Source organism: Ambystoma mexicanum, chromosome 5p, assembly GCF_040938575.1.
Source record: "Ambystoma mexicanum isolate Mex_15411 chromosome 5p, UKY_AmexF1_1, whole genome shotgun sequence".
Classification (NCBI taxonomy): domain Eukaryota; kingdom Metazoa; phylum Chordata; class Amphibia; order Caudata; family Ambystomatidae; genus Ambystoma; species Ambystoma mexicanum.
This window is the reverse complement of record NC_090930.1, coordinates 1,052,928,662-1,052,945,617: the sequence shown is the minus strand read 5'-3', so window position 1 is coordinate 1,052,945,617 and position 16,956 is coordinate 1,052,928,662. Positions and strand designations below refer to the sequence as shown.

Sequence of the window (16,956 nt, the reverse complement as noted above, 5' to 3'; positions counted from 1 at the left end):
GCTACTCGCAACCCGTCATCTACTCCCCTTCAGAGCATTGAGACCATTTTACACTTGTGTAAGGCAGCACACACACAGACAACAAAAAGTTTTCAACACAACCGAAAGTGGGACGGCTGGCCACTGCACAACAGCAGGTTCTCTGTTGGCAAACGCTACGCACCTCCACAGCATGAAATCTTTTCGAACAAAATCGCTCAAGTTTTTATGAACCCCTTTTAATTTATTTTAGGTAAAAACAAGGAAAGGGTTGCACAGAAATGATTTTCAACGCACTGTGCCCGTGTTACAGAAAATCGCAATCACGCAGTGCAAAGTTTCCGGAATTAGGGAAGATATTTATGCCAACCATTCACATCATCTAATGACACAAGTACTTTGCATATTAGCAACAATCCCCACTGTGCGTGAGTGTCCTAAGACTTTAGCTGCGACCCCTAGCATATTGATTGAACATTGCATCAATAGCCTTCAACGGATGTCCCTGGGGCCAGGTTTACATGTTGATTTCTGCAGGGAGGGGCTCACCGGTGAAAACTCAAGGCTACCTAGAAAGGGATAGTGACCATCCCCAGCAATACTGACAGGGGGGGACTGGGAACGAAAAGAGGCCCTGCAAATAATTTTCAAAGCGGCCCCACATTACACATTTCCAACATGCCCCCAAACCCTTATCCTATGAGAACATTTAGAAATAAAATACTTTACTACACAAAAGAGGCTCAGGGTGCAGAGGCCTACCGGGAAATCTCCAAAGTTCCCCATAGGCCAGTCCATCCCTGAATAATGCCATTTTAGAGAATCTGCCAAGTCCAGCCGAAAAAATGAATCTGCGTAAGAGTTGGCTGTGGCCGGGGAATTAGAGTAACAACAGCGCAGGGGTGGACTGGCCTATAGGGAACTCTGGAGATTTCCTGGTGGGCCTCTACACCCTGGGCCTCTTTCGCATTTTATTTTCCAATGTTCTCATAGTAAAAGGCTTGGGCTTGCTGAAAATATGTAATATGAGGCCACTTTTCCCAGTCCACACCTACCTGCAATGTGTGCCGAGTGGTTTCAGATCTTTGTGTCAATGCAGTCCAGTTTTTTGGGCTAGTCCAAAAGTGTGCCAGGGTTAAAATGTATTTAAACGGTATATACATGCCCTGGCAACTTTGCTGAGTCCATAGGCACACACAATGCTGTCCTCCAGCGCAAACGGGTCAATAATTCTGCTAAAACCTGTTTTACCAGGACCTCTTTCACCATTAACAGCACTACCATAACAGTGAGAGTCTTTTTAAAAAATGTAGGCGCCTTAACTGATGGAACCTGTTCTCTGGAGATGCGCTCCTCCCAAAGAATCTGTTATTGTTCCCTGTAGCTGCAGGTCTTGTGCTTGCATAAAGCCGCTTCTACATATATATTGAAATCCCCTCCCGCTGCCTGCCCTGACCACTGTGGATAGGCCTGCACACACCCACGTGGCCGGAATAGCCCTTCTTCTGTGACTGCCCCAGGGCTGCTGGTATACGGCCACAAGGTAAAGGGCGGCTCCCTTTCTGGGCAGCTCTCATTTCCTGTTTTCCCTTGTACGCCCATGTACACCGGACCAAACACCCTTCAAGAACACTCCATGTAAGGTGGTCTGTGTGGGGATCACAGCTACTATTCTGCTCTGGTAAAACTCTGCCACACCTCATTACTATTACTTGCACCTAACCTGATGTAGACAATGGGCCTCAGTATAACCCTGGCGGTAGCCGTGCCTGCTGCCGGAGTTGCATTTTCTCCGGCACCCGTCAATGAGGAATTACCGGGTCATTCCGAAATTGCTGGACCCGGTTATTCCTGCATTGCCGGGTGCCGGTGTCCGTCAGTCCTCATTCCCATTTGAGCCTGATAGGGAATGGGGACGTCAGATGCATGGGCACCGTCAACGACGGTGCTGGTGCATCCGACATGCCGCGCTCGCGGGCGGCCCTCTGCCCGCCAGGCCAGTCCTGGCAGGCTGACAGGCACCTGTGAGCACAGCTCTTAGTATAGCGGTCTGGGTACCAAGGTACCGGCATGCTTACCGGTACTGTAGTTCCCAGACCGCCATACTTATAATGAGGCCCAATGTACTGAACTCAGAATGATCCCGAGATAGGCTGTGTATGGCACTTGGAACTACTGTGAGGTTTAGCTATGATGTGACACTAGAACTACTGCGAAGGTGGCCAGGGTGATGCACTAGGAGGAGTTGCAGGGTGGGCGGTGTCGAGCTCGGGGAGGAACTTTGATGGCAGGCAGGGTTTGCACCCGGGTGAATTCCTGAGGGTGGGCAATGTGTTGCACTTAGATGGATTTTGTGGGTGGCCAATGTGTTGCACTTAGATGGATTTTGAGTGTGGGATACGTGCTGCACTTCAAAAGGATAGCCTGTCTTTGACAATAGAAGATTTATAGCGATAGCCTGTCAATTACGCTTAGAAGATATATGATGGTATCCTGTCTATTTCACTTAGAAGATCTATGACCTAGCCATTGTATTGCACATAGAGTATATATGCTGGTAACCTGGGTATTGCATTTCAATGATTTCATAGCCTATCTATTACACTTAGAAGATTTATATGGAATACTTGTCTATTGCGCCTAGAAGGTGTATGAGGACAGACTGTATACAGCACTGGACAATTTATTATGGTAGCCTGTCTATTGCACAAGAAGATGTATTAGGATAGACTGTCTATAGCGCTTAGAAGATGTATCAGGATACCTTGTCCATGGCACTTAGCCATGGTATTGCACCTAGAAGAATCGTGACGTTAGCCTGTCTGTTGTACTTAGAGCATTTTATGAGGGTAGTGCTTAGAAGACTTTATGAGGGTAACCTGTCTATTATACAGACGACCTGCTCACACAGCTACATCAAAGACAAATCTCCATCTGAGCTTTTAAGGTTCGTATTACCGTAGCACTTTGGTGGACATCTGCCGGACGGCTAGCCACCCACATGCACCAAAATGCAGCGAGGACCCACGACAAAAATTCGGTCTAGCTGGACACATAATGGTCTGCCTCCATATGCCAGACTAAAACAAAGCGCAACACCTCTGCCATCAGAATGCAGCAACAAACTACAACAGAAAATGCGGGTTATCTGGACACATAACGAGTCTCTTGCATTCTCCTGTCCACCTCAGCACCAACTACATGCCTGACCTTCATGGGTAGCTTACTGGAGCTCGGCCAGCCCACCTAACTCCATATCTTGGTCAAATGCACAAACGCATTCTAATCCTTCTGACAATTTTCCCATACCATGGACTTCGGTCCCCCGAGGGCATTCACACCACAGGCATGTTGAGGCCATATTAATGGGATAAGGCACTATATAAATGACAAACTACTACGATTACTACTACTATGTATGTCAATTCTAGAAATGTTTCTTCTTTTACACAGTACATCATTGACTTCTGTAATACCAAGTTTGCATTGTTCTTAACAGGGCTCAACTGGATCAATCCAAAGGCTTTACAGAATGACGAAATGCAAAATGGTCTTGTATAGCTCAATGTCTGTCATTCTGGTGGCCTCTTGGCACATGGCTCTGGAAGAAAAGGAGAAAGGAAGGTTTGTGGGAGGAGTGCAAGAGCCGGATGCACATCCTGAAATGTTGATAGGTGTGCCACAGAAGTATTGGTTTATCGTCTGCTGGTATGTTTCTAGGTACTTCCTGGTGGTGACACTTGGGGTATCTGTAAATCCAGAGAGCATTCACAGGTGTCAGTAAACTGCTTGATCCTCTACTCACTTGGGTACACCAGGAGCTTGCCGTCTTGAAGATGTGGTCTGCATGTATGGTAGGGGGTAGACGTTGTTCTGGATTTATGCAGAGAGAGCACTCCACAGCTCCACTGAAGATAGTGAGGTGGTGAGAGATAGCAGGTGTTCAGCTGCAGTGTGTTTTGGTGCTCTGCATTTAGAGTACAGTGGGAGGATGAAAAGGTAAGTGGGTTAGTGTGCAATTGAGATCATGAACTGAGGTTGCTTGTCAGGTCAGGTCGCCCTGGCTGTCCTGGGTGTTGTTCCTGTCATGATAGAGGAGAAGCCAGGTAGTTTGGGCTTTTTCAAGTTTTCCATGGCCCCGCCTAGGCAAGTGCTAATGGAGACATCATGAGCTGATAATGATAACTGGGGCTGGTCACAGGGGCTGGTTTAACAGTGATGTTTCTCTATAACAAAGGACTTAAAATCCTGTGTCCCAAGTAGCGAGTACCTGGAGGAGACAGAACTGACTATAAACAGAGTTAGGGCCTCATTATAAGTTTGCCGGTCTGGGAACTACGGTACCGGTAACCTTGCCGGTACCGTAGTTCCCGAACCAACAAACTACGAGTTGTGGGTGCCTTTCTGCCCGGCACCCGCGAACACAGAATGTCGGATGCCCTGCACCGTTCATAACGGTGCCGCTTCATTTCTGGGCGATGTAAAAAATAAAATACCTGCGGCAGCCATGCCTATATTAAAGGCACGGCTACCGCCAGCCTCGTAATGAGGCCCTTAGTGTCACGGTTGTCCTGGGCCGCTGCTTGAGGGGTGTTATTGATGTCTTGTATCTGCTTATGGAGACTGTCAGGGTGAGATTGACCTAATTTTTATCAGCATCGACAGTGCTTATGTCAACACTTTTGCAATCAATAGGAGGTCTTTGAGAATCAAGTCCTTTGTGGGGAACCTGTGAGTGAGACCATCCTGATTGCTCAGCCGTCAATTTGCACATGTAGCATCCCTTTTCGTTTCTCTGGCCTGTTGAACAGCCAGGTTTTCAGGGACTTCCTAAAAATCATGTAATATTCCAAGATGTGGGGTGCATGGGTCTGGAGTCCCTTTCCTCCTCAGCATTTCTGGTTCATACAGGGGGTGGTTCATAGAGCTGTGTTACTGGATCAAAGTGTTCTGACAGGTACATATGGGAATGACGTTCTTTGCAGTGGTTTCTCGGCCCCGGCTGTGGAAGGCACAGGGGACAATGCACAGGAATGTCGTGAAACAATGGTTTTATGGCTGGCAGCCGGACACATTTCTGGAAATATGAGAAGGATTTAAATATCAAATGAATTGCTTTTTAGTACCAAGTGTAACACAATACAATGGGCCTCATTCCGAGTATGGTGGAAGTTATTGCGCTATTTGCGCCAAGACTGTCTCCCATACCGGTACCGACTCCGATTCGGTTCAATGGAGACTTACCGGTGTAGTCCGACCTTTGCGGGACTGGTAAGTCCCCATTGAAAATGCCATTCCCCATTCCCATTTGAGCCCCCATAGGGCTCAATGGGAATGGGGAGGGTGCAAATAACGGGCTCGCGTATGTCATGCCCGTTATTTGCGCCATGGTCCCTTAACGGGTCCCGTCCATAACGCTAGGTCAGACCAGGCGTTATTGGAGGGACCTGCTAAGGGACCTTGTAGTAGGGCGGTAAGGGATTACCGGCACCGGTCTCCTTACCGGTGCCCGGTATCCCTTACCGCCCAACTCGGAATGAGGCCCAATAGGTGTATTCCATTACAAAACACGAAGGCTGATATAATTCTAGGAAAAAAAGAGGTTTGTTGCTCCCGGCTATCTTGCTTGGAGTTTGTGAAATAAATATCTTTAACACTCTGGTTAGTACGAATTAATTTGTTTATTGTCGGTGTTTTTCTTAGGTGATTTTTTCATAAATACATGTGTTTTTGAGAAACACTATTTGGAACTTGACGAGCAAGTTTAGGTCAGCCGACACGTGTTTCGACCCTACGGTCGTTCTCAAGGCTGAACAATATTCAATGGTGCCCAGTGTTGAGTAATTCGTGACAATTTAGTGACATGTTACATTATTTTCAGCAGTGGTGTTAAGGTGATGTGCAAACATAGTGACAGGTAATGACATGACATCAAAAAACATTGATGTGTCGGTATAAAGAAAGTTTGCAATTGGGAGAGAAGAAGGGGGGAGGAAGAGAAGAGAGAAGTAAGTAGCTGGTTGAAAATGTACTAATGGTAAAATAGATTGAGGTAATTGCCTCTTACCCAATTACGGTTGCTGTGTGCCCTCAGTGGGGTTCTGTAGTATTAAACTGTCCTTAAGGCAGTCCTGGCTCCTGTTGGGCCCTGGGGGGAATAAAAGGGAGTTGGAGCTTGCATGTGGGCATTGCCCCAATTGATCCCCCAAGGTTCGTCAATGGTCCCGTTTGCCCGGTAAAGACATGTTGGCTGTGGTCGTTGCACATGAGCACTGTGGAAAACATCAAGGGTTTTTCTTGAATAGCCTTTGTGTGTTCCCAACCGATGTGCGTGTTGGTTGTAGCAATTGCAGTATCATCTAAGTATGGGGCTTTCAAGTGGTTGGCCCCAAGCTGTGATTTTGGCTGGGGTTGTTGAAATGGATGGTCTGGGATGTACATCAGGGGCTCTTAGAGAAGTGCTCCTGTGTGTACCCAGCCATGTGGTGCATTGGATTCCATACCCTAGTTGTTGGAAAGGAATAAAGAAAATCATTGGATATGGCGCTAATTGCTAAGCACTGTCCATGGGTTGGCATATGCTTACTGTCCCTGGGATGGGCGGGGAGGCTTACCTGTATGCTCTGTCTGGCGTCCCAGGCGGTGCTCTGCTGCTTCTGCACACCGCGCTGGGTGCCGCCATTAAGAGCTGTTCGTTTTCTGTTGACTCACGTTAGTCTTGGATCGCGCATGCGCGATGGTGTAGTGTCTTAGCGCTAGTCCTGGCGCATGCGCGTCGTTGTGTGCGACTTGCGCATGCGCCGCGGATCAGCGCAAGACACTCACCGAGTAAAGCTTGGGACTTAGAATTAGGTGCGGGGGCTGGTGGGCCCTAGCCAGTAGGCTGTGTGGCAGAAAGGGGATCGCTGGGGAAATCGAGTTATTGATGCGGTTGTGTGTTGAGGTAGTCTGTGGGGGTCAAGGGTGTGAAATGTGTTAGTATCATAAGGAGTATGACGGTTTAGGCCATACATGGGGTAATGCCCCTTGGTGAAGTGAGTCCGTCTCAACAAGGGACTTTCATTTTCACCATCCAGCAGGAATAACTTCCAATTGGTCCAATTGGTTTCACGAAATGCGGGACATGCTCAATGTGCAAGCATGCAACCCAGACCAAATGTGCCAAATTCTCAGGCTGCCCAATCTTCAACATCACTGAGCACATTAACTGTAGAAGCAAATTTGTGATATATGCAATTATCTGTGTTTGCAATAAAATATACATAGGCAGCACCATCCTTGAGACACGCTTCAGGATTAGAGAGCACATGAATAGTATATATTCACAAGACCCCAAACTGCCGTTGGCAAACCACTGGCAGAAGAATCACCAAATGGAGAACAAGAGTGACATAAGGTTCATCGGGCTAAAGGAGGAGGAGACAGAATCCAAAAACTGAGACAAGAGGAAGCACGTTTAATTTGCCATTTCAGATGTGTGAAAAATGGCCTTAATAAAGACCATGATTTAAATGTCTTCCTGTAAACCTCCTCTTTTCTATTTTTCCTCCTATCCCTTTACCCCCACAGGGACTCATGACCTTAGGTTTTGGGTATACACGGCCCAACAAGAGACCATGCCACACACACCTTTTATTCAAATTTATTGACCCAATTATGGGCAGGATGCAAGTGATGACACTTACACGCACCAATGTCAAACGGACTCACTTCACCAAGGGGAATTACCCCATGTATGGCCTAAACCGTCATACTCCTTATGATACTAACACATTTCACACCCTTGACCCCCACAGTCTACCTCAACACACAACCGCATCAATAACTCGATTTCCCCAGCGATCCCCTTTCTGCCACACAGCCTACTGGCTAGGGCCCACCAGCCCCCGCTCCTAATTCTAAGTCACAAGCTTTACTCGGTGAGTGTCTTGCGCTGATCCGCGGCGCATGCGCAAGTCGCACACAACGACGCGCATGCGCCAGGACTAGCGCTAAGACACTACACCATCGCGCATGCGCGATCCAAGACTAACGTGAGTCAACAGAAAACGAACAGCTCTTAATGGCGGCACCCAGCGCGGTGTGCAGAAGCAGCAGTGCACCGCCTGGGACGCCAGACAGAGCATACAGGTAAGCCTCCCCGCCCATCCCAGGGACAGTAAGCATATGCCAACCCATGGACAGTGCTTAGCAATTAGCACCATATCCAATGATTTTCTTTATTCCTTTCCAACAACTAGGGTATGGAATCCAATGCACCACATGGCTGGGTACACACAGGAGCACTTCTCTAAGAGCCCCTGATGTACATCCCAGACCATGCATTTCAACAACCCCAGCCAAAATCACAGCTTGGGGCCAACCTCTTGAAAGCCCCATACTTAGATGATACTGCAATTGCTACAACCAACACGCACATCGGTTGGGAACACACAAAGGCTATTCAAGAAAAGCCCTTGATGTTTTCCACAGTGCTCATGTGCAACGACCACAGCCAACATGTCTTTACCGGGCAAACGGGACCATTGACGAACCTTGGGGGGATCAATTGGGGCAATGCCCACATGCAAGATCCAACTCCCTTTTATTCCCCCCAGGGCCCAACAGGAGCCAGGACTGCCTTAAGGACAGTTTAATACTACAGAACCCCACTGAGGGCACACAGCAACCGTAATTGGGTAAGAGGCAATTACCTCAATCTATTTTACCATTAGTACATTTTCAACCAGCTACTCACTTCTCTCTTCTCTTCCTCCCCCTTCTTCTCTCCCAATTGCAAACTTTCTTTATACCGACACATCAATGTTTTTTGATGTCATGTCATTACCTGTCACTATGTTTGCACATCACCTTAACACCACTGCTGAAAATAATGTAACATGTCACTAAATTGTCACGAATTACTCAACACTGGGCACCATTGAATATTGTTCAGCCTTGAGAACGACCGTAGGGTCGAAACACGTGTTGGCTGACCTAAACTTGCTCGTCAAGGTCCAAATAGCGTTTCTCAAAAACACATGTATTTATGAAAAAATCACCTAAGAAAAACACCAACAATAAACAAATTAATTTGTACAAACCAGAGTGTTAAAGATATTTATTTCACAAACTCCAAGCAAGATAGCCGGGAGCAACAAACCTCTTTTTTTCCTACTCACCTAACTGGGGCTTAGGCTAAACCCCAAAACCGCTCCTGTGATCTTGCCCAAATCACAATCACAATACAATTGGAGCTTAGCACTGGAAGGTTCCACTCCTAGAGCCTAAAACCCACCTGATATAATTCTACTTTGCCTCCTGGCTAGATTCCCGCCCTTTGCGCTGTCAAAAGTTATTCATTCATCGTCTCAATTTCTAGCGATTCCTTGTGTCTTTAGAATGACTAATGTAATTTTTTGGGTCAATTAACCTCTGCAATTTCTTTTTACAAAACTTCTCCCCTCCTCAGATTAGCATCTTTCTTACATGCCATGATCCTCCTGCAACTCATTAGAGCAGTGTAGTGACCTGGTTCCCCTGTTTACCTTTGCAGTAGTGAATGGAATCTTGGGTGAGTGATATGGAATGTAGCCTGTGAGAATGTTGATGTGTATAGGCGTGTTATAAATGCCATATCATATCATATTATATATCATATCATGTATGGTTGAGTGTTCTGAGTGAGTCAGTTGGAGATATGTAGCCTACCTGAGAGGATCCCGTTGCATGTTGCCTTAAGCTCAGATGTACTTGATAAGTTAAACCTATTTAATGTACTGGAACATCACCTGATTTCAGAGTCATCACTGGGAACCCAGAGCTTTACAAGCAGCCAATCTTGTTTTGAGCAAAACCTATCTGACTTCCCTAGTGGGCAAGCCAGATCGTCTTAATTTTTAGAATGGCAATAAAACATTGTTATTAAAAACTGCTTTGCTTGTTCCCTAGGTATTGGCAGTCTTCAGCTGTTCTGGTATCTGTTTTGCATGTGCACCAAGGAGACTCAGAAGGCGATGAGTCTGTGCGCGAGGGCAAGAACCCAGAGGGTATAAGAACGGGTCCAACATATGATCCACCAAATGCTGGATGGGGAACAAGTGCTTGACTGATAATGGGACCAACATACAGGTGAGTTTTCAGGGAAGCAATGACCGACAAGAGGCACAGCAAGCGCATGGTTATGCTCAGGTGTCTAGGTGATTGAGCCTATATTCACCTGGTAACTGGGATCACTCCTAAATGTTACTTAAAGTTAATTAAAATGTGGTCAAGACTAGAGGGCTGCAAGTGAGATTAACCAGCCCTGGCACTAGATGGTTTTCACAATGTATAGCAACAGATGTCCACCAACCTGTGGAACTCTCCCGTCCCTCGCACACCCAGTTTGTGTTAAATAAGTACAAAAAAGTTTATAAAATAATCAAGTTGTCTTAGTTAAGAAAACAAATGAGATTTCAAAATTATAGAGAATTCCAAAATTCTGGTTTCATGATTCACTAGAACATACATACATAATTCTTTCATATACTGGTGTTCACAATTGATTCCTTCTTCAACAAAACAATGTTTAGACAAAGTAATACAACAACAATAATTTGTCAAATAATTAATTTTGGAATTCTCTATAATTTTGAAATTTTATTTTTTTCTTAACTAAGACAGTAAGAGGTGATTATTTTATAAACCTTTTTGTACTTATTTAACACAAACTGGTTGTGCGAGGGACGGGAGAGTTCCACAAGTTGGTGGACATCTGTTGCTATACTAGGTGAGTGAGCCTGCCACTCTCTGATACATCTGAAGTCCCTACTACCTCTATGAAATAATTATGGCTAAGCAAAGCTGTGCATTTCCTGTGCCTCATTTTCCATCACTTTTGCCATGATTACTCACTTTGATGTTGATCCCCTGGTGATGACCCCTATCCTCATTGAAAATGATGGTCTTTATTTTTGTTGTCCTTTCTGAATGGGGCCAACATGGGGATCATGGTGGCAGGCGCTGCAGTACCGGGCTGGGTGTCTATGACTTGGGTCACATATTCACCCAAAGGTTTTGCTTCAACTGTCTGGTCTCCCAAGTAGTTGACAATTGTAACCATTCATTTGTTTCAGGGAAAAGCTTGGCTCCATCATTCACATCTTTTAGGAAATATAGGATCAGGGCGTTCATTAACTGTGGGCCACGTGGAACGTTGGCCAGCAAATACTTACATTAAAAAGTTGCATAACATGTCGAACCAGGCCGCTACTTTGATTGGTAACATCAGGAAAAGAGAGGTTGTCCAATAAAATCATCAAGCCCTTAACTGCATGCCTGTTAAATGAGATGCAGACTCACAAAGAAACCATAGAAATTTGTGATCGCAAGTTGCACTCACCAAAAAGTATTTTCATGTATGCATGTATGCATGTATGCACTTTGAGTTTTTGTGATGCACTACTTGCTCTGTGAAAGCCGACTGGCCTGTGATGGGGGCTCCAGGTGCCCCTAAATAAAAGGTAGTGATTGGAATGCATCAGTATAGAGAAATAACCTTTGTGAACTCTCCATACCTGCTAGAATACATGTGGCATTAGCGCTTAGATAAAAATGGCTGCTTGCTACGCCCCTCCAGAGCCCTAGGGGGCACTCTCAAAGTGGCTACCCTTGCAGTGCGATCCAACTTGCATAAATCGCTGTTTCCTGCCCTGTGGAGTTGCCTGTAGATTGGAGATTTCAGGCTTCAGGAATCTACCAGATCTGCAGCATATCCATAGTCAGTCATTGGAGTCATGATGCATCCAATGGCTGAATGGCAGACTGGTCACACTAGATCCCGCCCACTGGAAGCTCCAATCATGCTGCTGACAAAGGGGATTTCTCAGACATGCTGCTTGAAGGCGTGCACAATGCACACGAGCACACACTGAAATGCCAGGCAGATATTGCGCAGCACTGTGTGAATCCTCACTGCATGACTAAGTCAATTGGTCAAATCTCAAATGGGCCCCTCTCAGGGCAGCTACATGCTTTGCAATGTTTTATTTCTAGTGACATGGCAGCCAGCTTTACAGAAATCCGGACATAACGAGCAATTGGCCATGCACACTGCAATTACCAGCCTGTAGTGCAAACAGCTTTGTTATTTCTCATTGAGGCTCCCGGTCTTCGTGTACTTTATTTGGTGCACCTTTTCTGACAGCATTTCTCCATATTTATTTTCCAGCCATTGTTTCTGTATTTATTCATATTCATGCTCTTTAGAACAATTAGCTGCAACTAGTATTTTGCCACATGTATTTGCATGAAAAAAACACATTAGCAATTGGATGCCTGTAATGAGAAGCTCTAAGAGCCGGGTTCTTGCACAAGTCCAGGCTGCATATTGGCATCACCCTTTCTGTCGTGTTCCTTTGCGCAGCCATTGGCCTGCTACGCATGTTCAACAACGTAAAGACCCAACCTAGAGACAGGCATTTTCGTTGTTATCCAGTTTTTGCAAATAAATACTGAAAGGAAAAAAGATTGCTTCCCCACTGTATTTATCTGTATAAATCCGGAAAAACGGAAAACAAGGAGCCTTACTTATTGTACACTGCGTCAACATGCATGCAGACACAGGGTGCAGAAAGTGCACCCGTACTGCCTGCTGATTGTATCATTTGTGCACTTTTTGCTACTTTTCTACAACGCTTCAAACTGAGTGCTGCTAACAGAGTTCTGCTCATTGTTTAAAAGCTGCCGGGCACTGGCTGAACTGTGGCATGATTCGGAATGAGTGTGCCTGCCAAGGCTTTGAATGTTCTGTGCAGACAAAAATACTTTTGTCTGTGATGTTGTGTATACAATGTGATCAGCTTGGCAGCTGGAAACATCCAGCAAATAAGGGGGCGAGACCTTCGTTTATCAGCTGAAAAAGTTAGCAGAAAAGGCTACCGTCAAGTCAGCGTTAACACTGCTGTGTTTATTTCTTTTCCCACAGGCTGCCCGTTCTACATGGACCTGCTGTGCAGAATGACAGAGCTGAGGATGCATAAGGGTGTTTGGTGTGTATCATCTTTCTTCTGATATGCAAGGTCCTTCATTCTGGGGGAAATAATGTCCAGGAAGCAGCCTTGATGCCGCAGGAATGCAAAGCTAAGTGTTGATTCCCAGCCCGGCGGTGCGCCTCAAGCGCGCCCCACTTTCATAGAACAATGACCGGTCAGCCAGCAGAGGATCCCGCAGAGGCGCCGAGTCTGAACTCAGAGGAACTTGAATGCAAGATCTGCTACAACCGCTACAACGTAAGACAGAGGAAGCCCAAAGTGCTTGAGTGCTGTCACAGGGTATGTGCCAAATGCCTCTACAAAATCATTGACTTTGGAGATTCGCCGCAGGGTGTCATAGTGTGCCCTTTCTGTAGATTTGAGACCTGCTTGCCTGATGACGATGTGGGCAGCCTCCCTGATGACAACAACATCCTCCTTAACTTGGCCACCAGGGCCAAGGCGAAGAACGGGACTGGAGACAATCCCACCGAGCTCTTGCTCACCCCAAAAAGGCTGTCGACTATTGTTAGCCCAACCCACAGTTCCTCCAATTGTTTGGTCATCACCATCATGGAAGTGCAGAGGGAAAGCCCCCAGTCTCTGAATGCGACCCCTGTGGTAGAATTCTACAGGCCCACAACCTTTGATGCGGCTCCCCCTGTGCCCGCCAACTGGACAGTGTGGAACTTCACCTCCCTGCTCTGCCAGACCTCAGTGCGCGTCTTCGTGTGGTTGCTTGGCTTGCTGTACTTCAGCTCTTTACCTTTGGGGATCTACTTACTGGTGTCTAAGAAAGTCACCCTAGGGGTTGTCTTTGTCAGCCTCGTTCCTTCAAGCCTTGTCATTCTCATGGTTTACGGATTTTGTCAGTGTGTATGTCACGAATTTCTAGACTGTATGGCTGCCTGACGTAGTATGCAACGGAGCGGTGTGTCACATGTTCTCATTTTTGTAGCACAGCTAACCTAGACATCTTAGAAAATAGAAATTATTTTTGTACTATTTTTTTTAACTCATATTTATTGATATTATTGAATAGATTCAGTTTAGGCAAGGCCGAAACATAATTTCTTTGGCAGTTTTCCTGAAAGGGGCAATGTCCTCTCTGCTGTGATAGGTTATTGTTGTAAAAAAAACACTTTAAACTGTCTGCCCTCCTTGAGGGTATAAACATTAGCTTGTGCTCGCATTTCCTCTCACTGCGAATACAAAGCAGCAGCGATGCCCGATTCAAGGCGTTATGCATGGAAGCCTGGCCTGCGTCTTCACGGATACTGTCATCCATTGCTGGCTTTCAAGCCCACAGCATCAGGATGTGTAGGTCATTAGGAATGAAGGCAAGGATAGAGTCGCAGCATTGCAAGCACTGGCAGCTCAAAGGCTAGGATTAGGGACGAATGATGCGGAATACATGGGTCCTGTAAGACAGTAAGGAGAACGGTCAGACTGCACATGCTGTTTAGATGCCCGTTATCTGCTCCTAATTTGGAAACAGTCACAGAGTGTAAACGGTGCTGTGTGTTACCGACATTCAACGACAAGTAGGTCGGATTTTCCAAGCTTCCAAAACAGTAGGTCGCCTAATGATGACATCACAGGAAATTATATCATATGGTCTTTTAACAGATGATGGCATCACAGGGAATGACATCACAGTGATTAAAACTTCACCATGCAGTGTGTGGTGCAAAGGGAAACTGAGAGAAGTTATCGCGCTCTGGAGCGGGATGGAGTGAGCGATCAGGTGAACATCTGACTTTTAATATTTTTTTTATTTGTGTGACACTACAACATTTTTCATCTCATTGCGACTTTCTGCCGTTGGCTTTGAAAACAAATCGCTTGTTTGTGCAGCAGTTGATGTATTGCAGAGAGAACTGTTTCGTCTGTTGATTTGTCCCATTGAACTACCCGTAGGATGGCATTAAAGTGTCTGTAAGTTTAACTTTAGCCCCCTCCACAGCTCCGAAGTGGCCCCGTGTATCACGTGGGACACCTTGAGCAAGCCATGGCTTTTCAGCCAACATCATTTTGCATGATGGGATTTGTAGTTTTGCAGGACTACATATCTCACCATACAATTTTCTGTTGGCGAATGAGAGAGAAGTAGGTGAAGTTGTCACGCGTGACCTGGGCCCAGTTTGCATCTATGCACCAGGTGTCTGTCTACACATGTGAAAGTTCTGACACATCATTTGGCTGGGCCAAATTCAAACACTTCATCATGGGGAAAAACAGTTAAAAAGGAGACGGCTGAGCTCCCGGTTCACACTGTTCTTATTTATACAAATATGGGGGAAAAAAGTAAGGTCTACATCGTCTAAAATGTCCAAATGTGGCTATTTTCATCTACATAAAAAGCTGGTAAAAAGGTTTGAATTACAAAAATATGCATTCATGTCAATGTAAAGGAACTCCTGAAAAATACATATGTAAGCGCCTAAAAATGTAAGCGCCTAAAAAAGAAGCAAACACCTTGGGGCTGATTTAGGGGTTGAAGTAAAAAAAATCATGTTGGGTTTCCACGAGTGGGAAAAGACCTCATTTAAAGAAGTCTTCAACTTTCTAGATTTCCACAGTGGATGCTCAGAGGAAAGCTGAGTGCCGGCGGTGGACGATCCGCCGGTCCCCACCCATACATGGCAATTAAAACCGGAGTGCATGCCACACGCAGATATTCCGCCATTTTTCCTCCCAGAATCCACTGGTGGAAAGCCACAAAATCTAAACTTTACATGAGGTAAATTTTTCACCAGTGGATACCCAGAGGATTTTACTTGCTCCGTGCTCTTATTCAGTCCCCTTCCATTTTAGTCAACCCAGGGTCAACGTCCAGCTACATGGCACCCCATATACTCAGCCCTCCACTTAACCAGCACCATGAATAATATGTTACCACTGTGGATTATTGATGACTCTTTGATAGTTTTGAGGGAAATGTTGTGAAGAACATTAGTAAATAATTGACAAGAAAGCTAACATGTTGATGTCGAAAAAAGAGGTTTCCTCAAGGTCCAGTGGAATTCCTCCGGTTATACGCATATAACAGTTAGCGTGTCTCTTGTTCTCTTCAAACTGTTTTTTTTTTTAAATAAACACTTTCTTTGTCATTCCTTGTCTGCGAATTTGCTGTTTCAACAGGAAGATGACTGTGGCATGACTAAAACTGTCTTACTATGAAGATGATAAAAAATACTGTGAGGAGATCCCAAACGCCCACATTGATACAATGGGAAACCGTTCAAATAAATGGCAAAGCCAGTGCTTGGATTCACTTGCCCCCTTCCAGGGGAACCCTCATTATTGAATAGAAAGAAAACTCCCGGAGTTCTGCACCAATATATTTTGTTTTTTGCAATTTATTGGTGTTGTCGCAATTGCACACGTCGGCTCCTTTCTTCCTTACCATAAGGAAGAAAGGAGCTGACGCGTGCGATTGTTAAGGTTTATACTTGGCCAATGAGATCAAACCCATGATGGACTATTATAAATTGTACACTGGCATTTTAACAAATATGATTCAGCCCTGATTTGAAAAAGGCTTCAGTTAAGTCGAAACACGTGTCATCAGCAGGGGCACTATTTGATTAGACAACACCAATAAATTGCGAAAAACAAAAAATATTGGCGTAGAACTCCGGGAGTTTTCTTTCTGTTCTCCTACTGGATGGGCGGTCTTTGGCCTTTCTCCGCCATACTCCAGTGAGATGCGACACAGTACTCATACATAACCAATAACCTAAATATATAGATTGCAAATTGAAATAGGTATTTAAGGAGTCGCCGATAAGACCAGCCTCAAGAAAAGCCAAACCTTTGCGACTAACTCATTATTGAATAGTCTTCAGAGGTTGCAAGTTTTGCAGAGAGCAGATACCTCCTTTGTGTTACATGAATGGATTGTTTCTTTATTAATGTACATGGCCCTTGTCGGCCTTCAGAGCAGTGTGTTTGACTCTTTACCAATGCTCAATGTCCCAGA

General features: G+C 45.5%; 1 protein-coding gene across 5 annotated transcripts in view; it reads left to right on the top strand.

Moving 5' to 3' along the window:
* The window catches only part of RNF182 (ring finger protein 182), a 722,686-nt gene extending 706,602 nt beyond the window's left edge, over positions 1-16,084 (top strand). For all 5 annotated transcript variants that reach the window (XM_069613556.1, XM_069613555.1, XM_069613552.1 and 2 more), the window contains 2 exons: positions 9,910-10,089; positions 12,926-16,084. In XM_069613556.1, the coding sequence (XP_069469657.1) occupies positions 13,140-13,883 (744 nt within the window). In that variant the 5' untranslated portion in view covers positions 9,910-10,089; positions 12,926-13,139 and the 3' untranslated portion in view covers positions 13,884-16,084. The remainder of the gene's footprint in view (positions 1-9,909; positions 10,090-12,925) is intronic.
* The last annotated feature ends 872 nt before the right edge of the window (positions 16,085-16,956 follow it).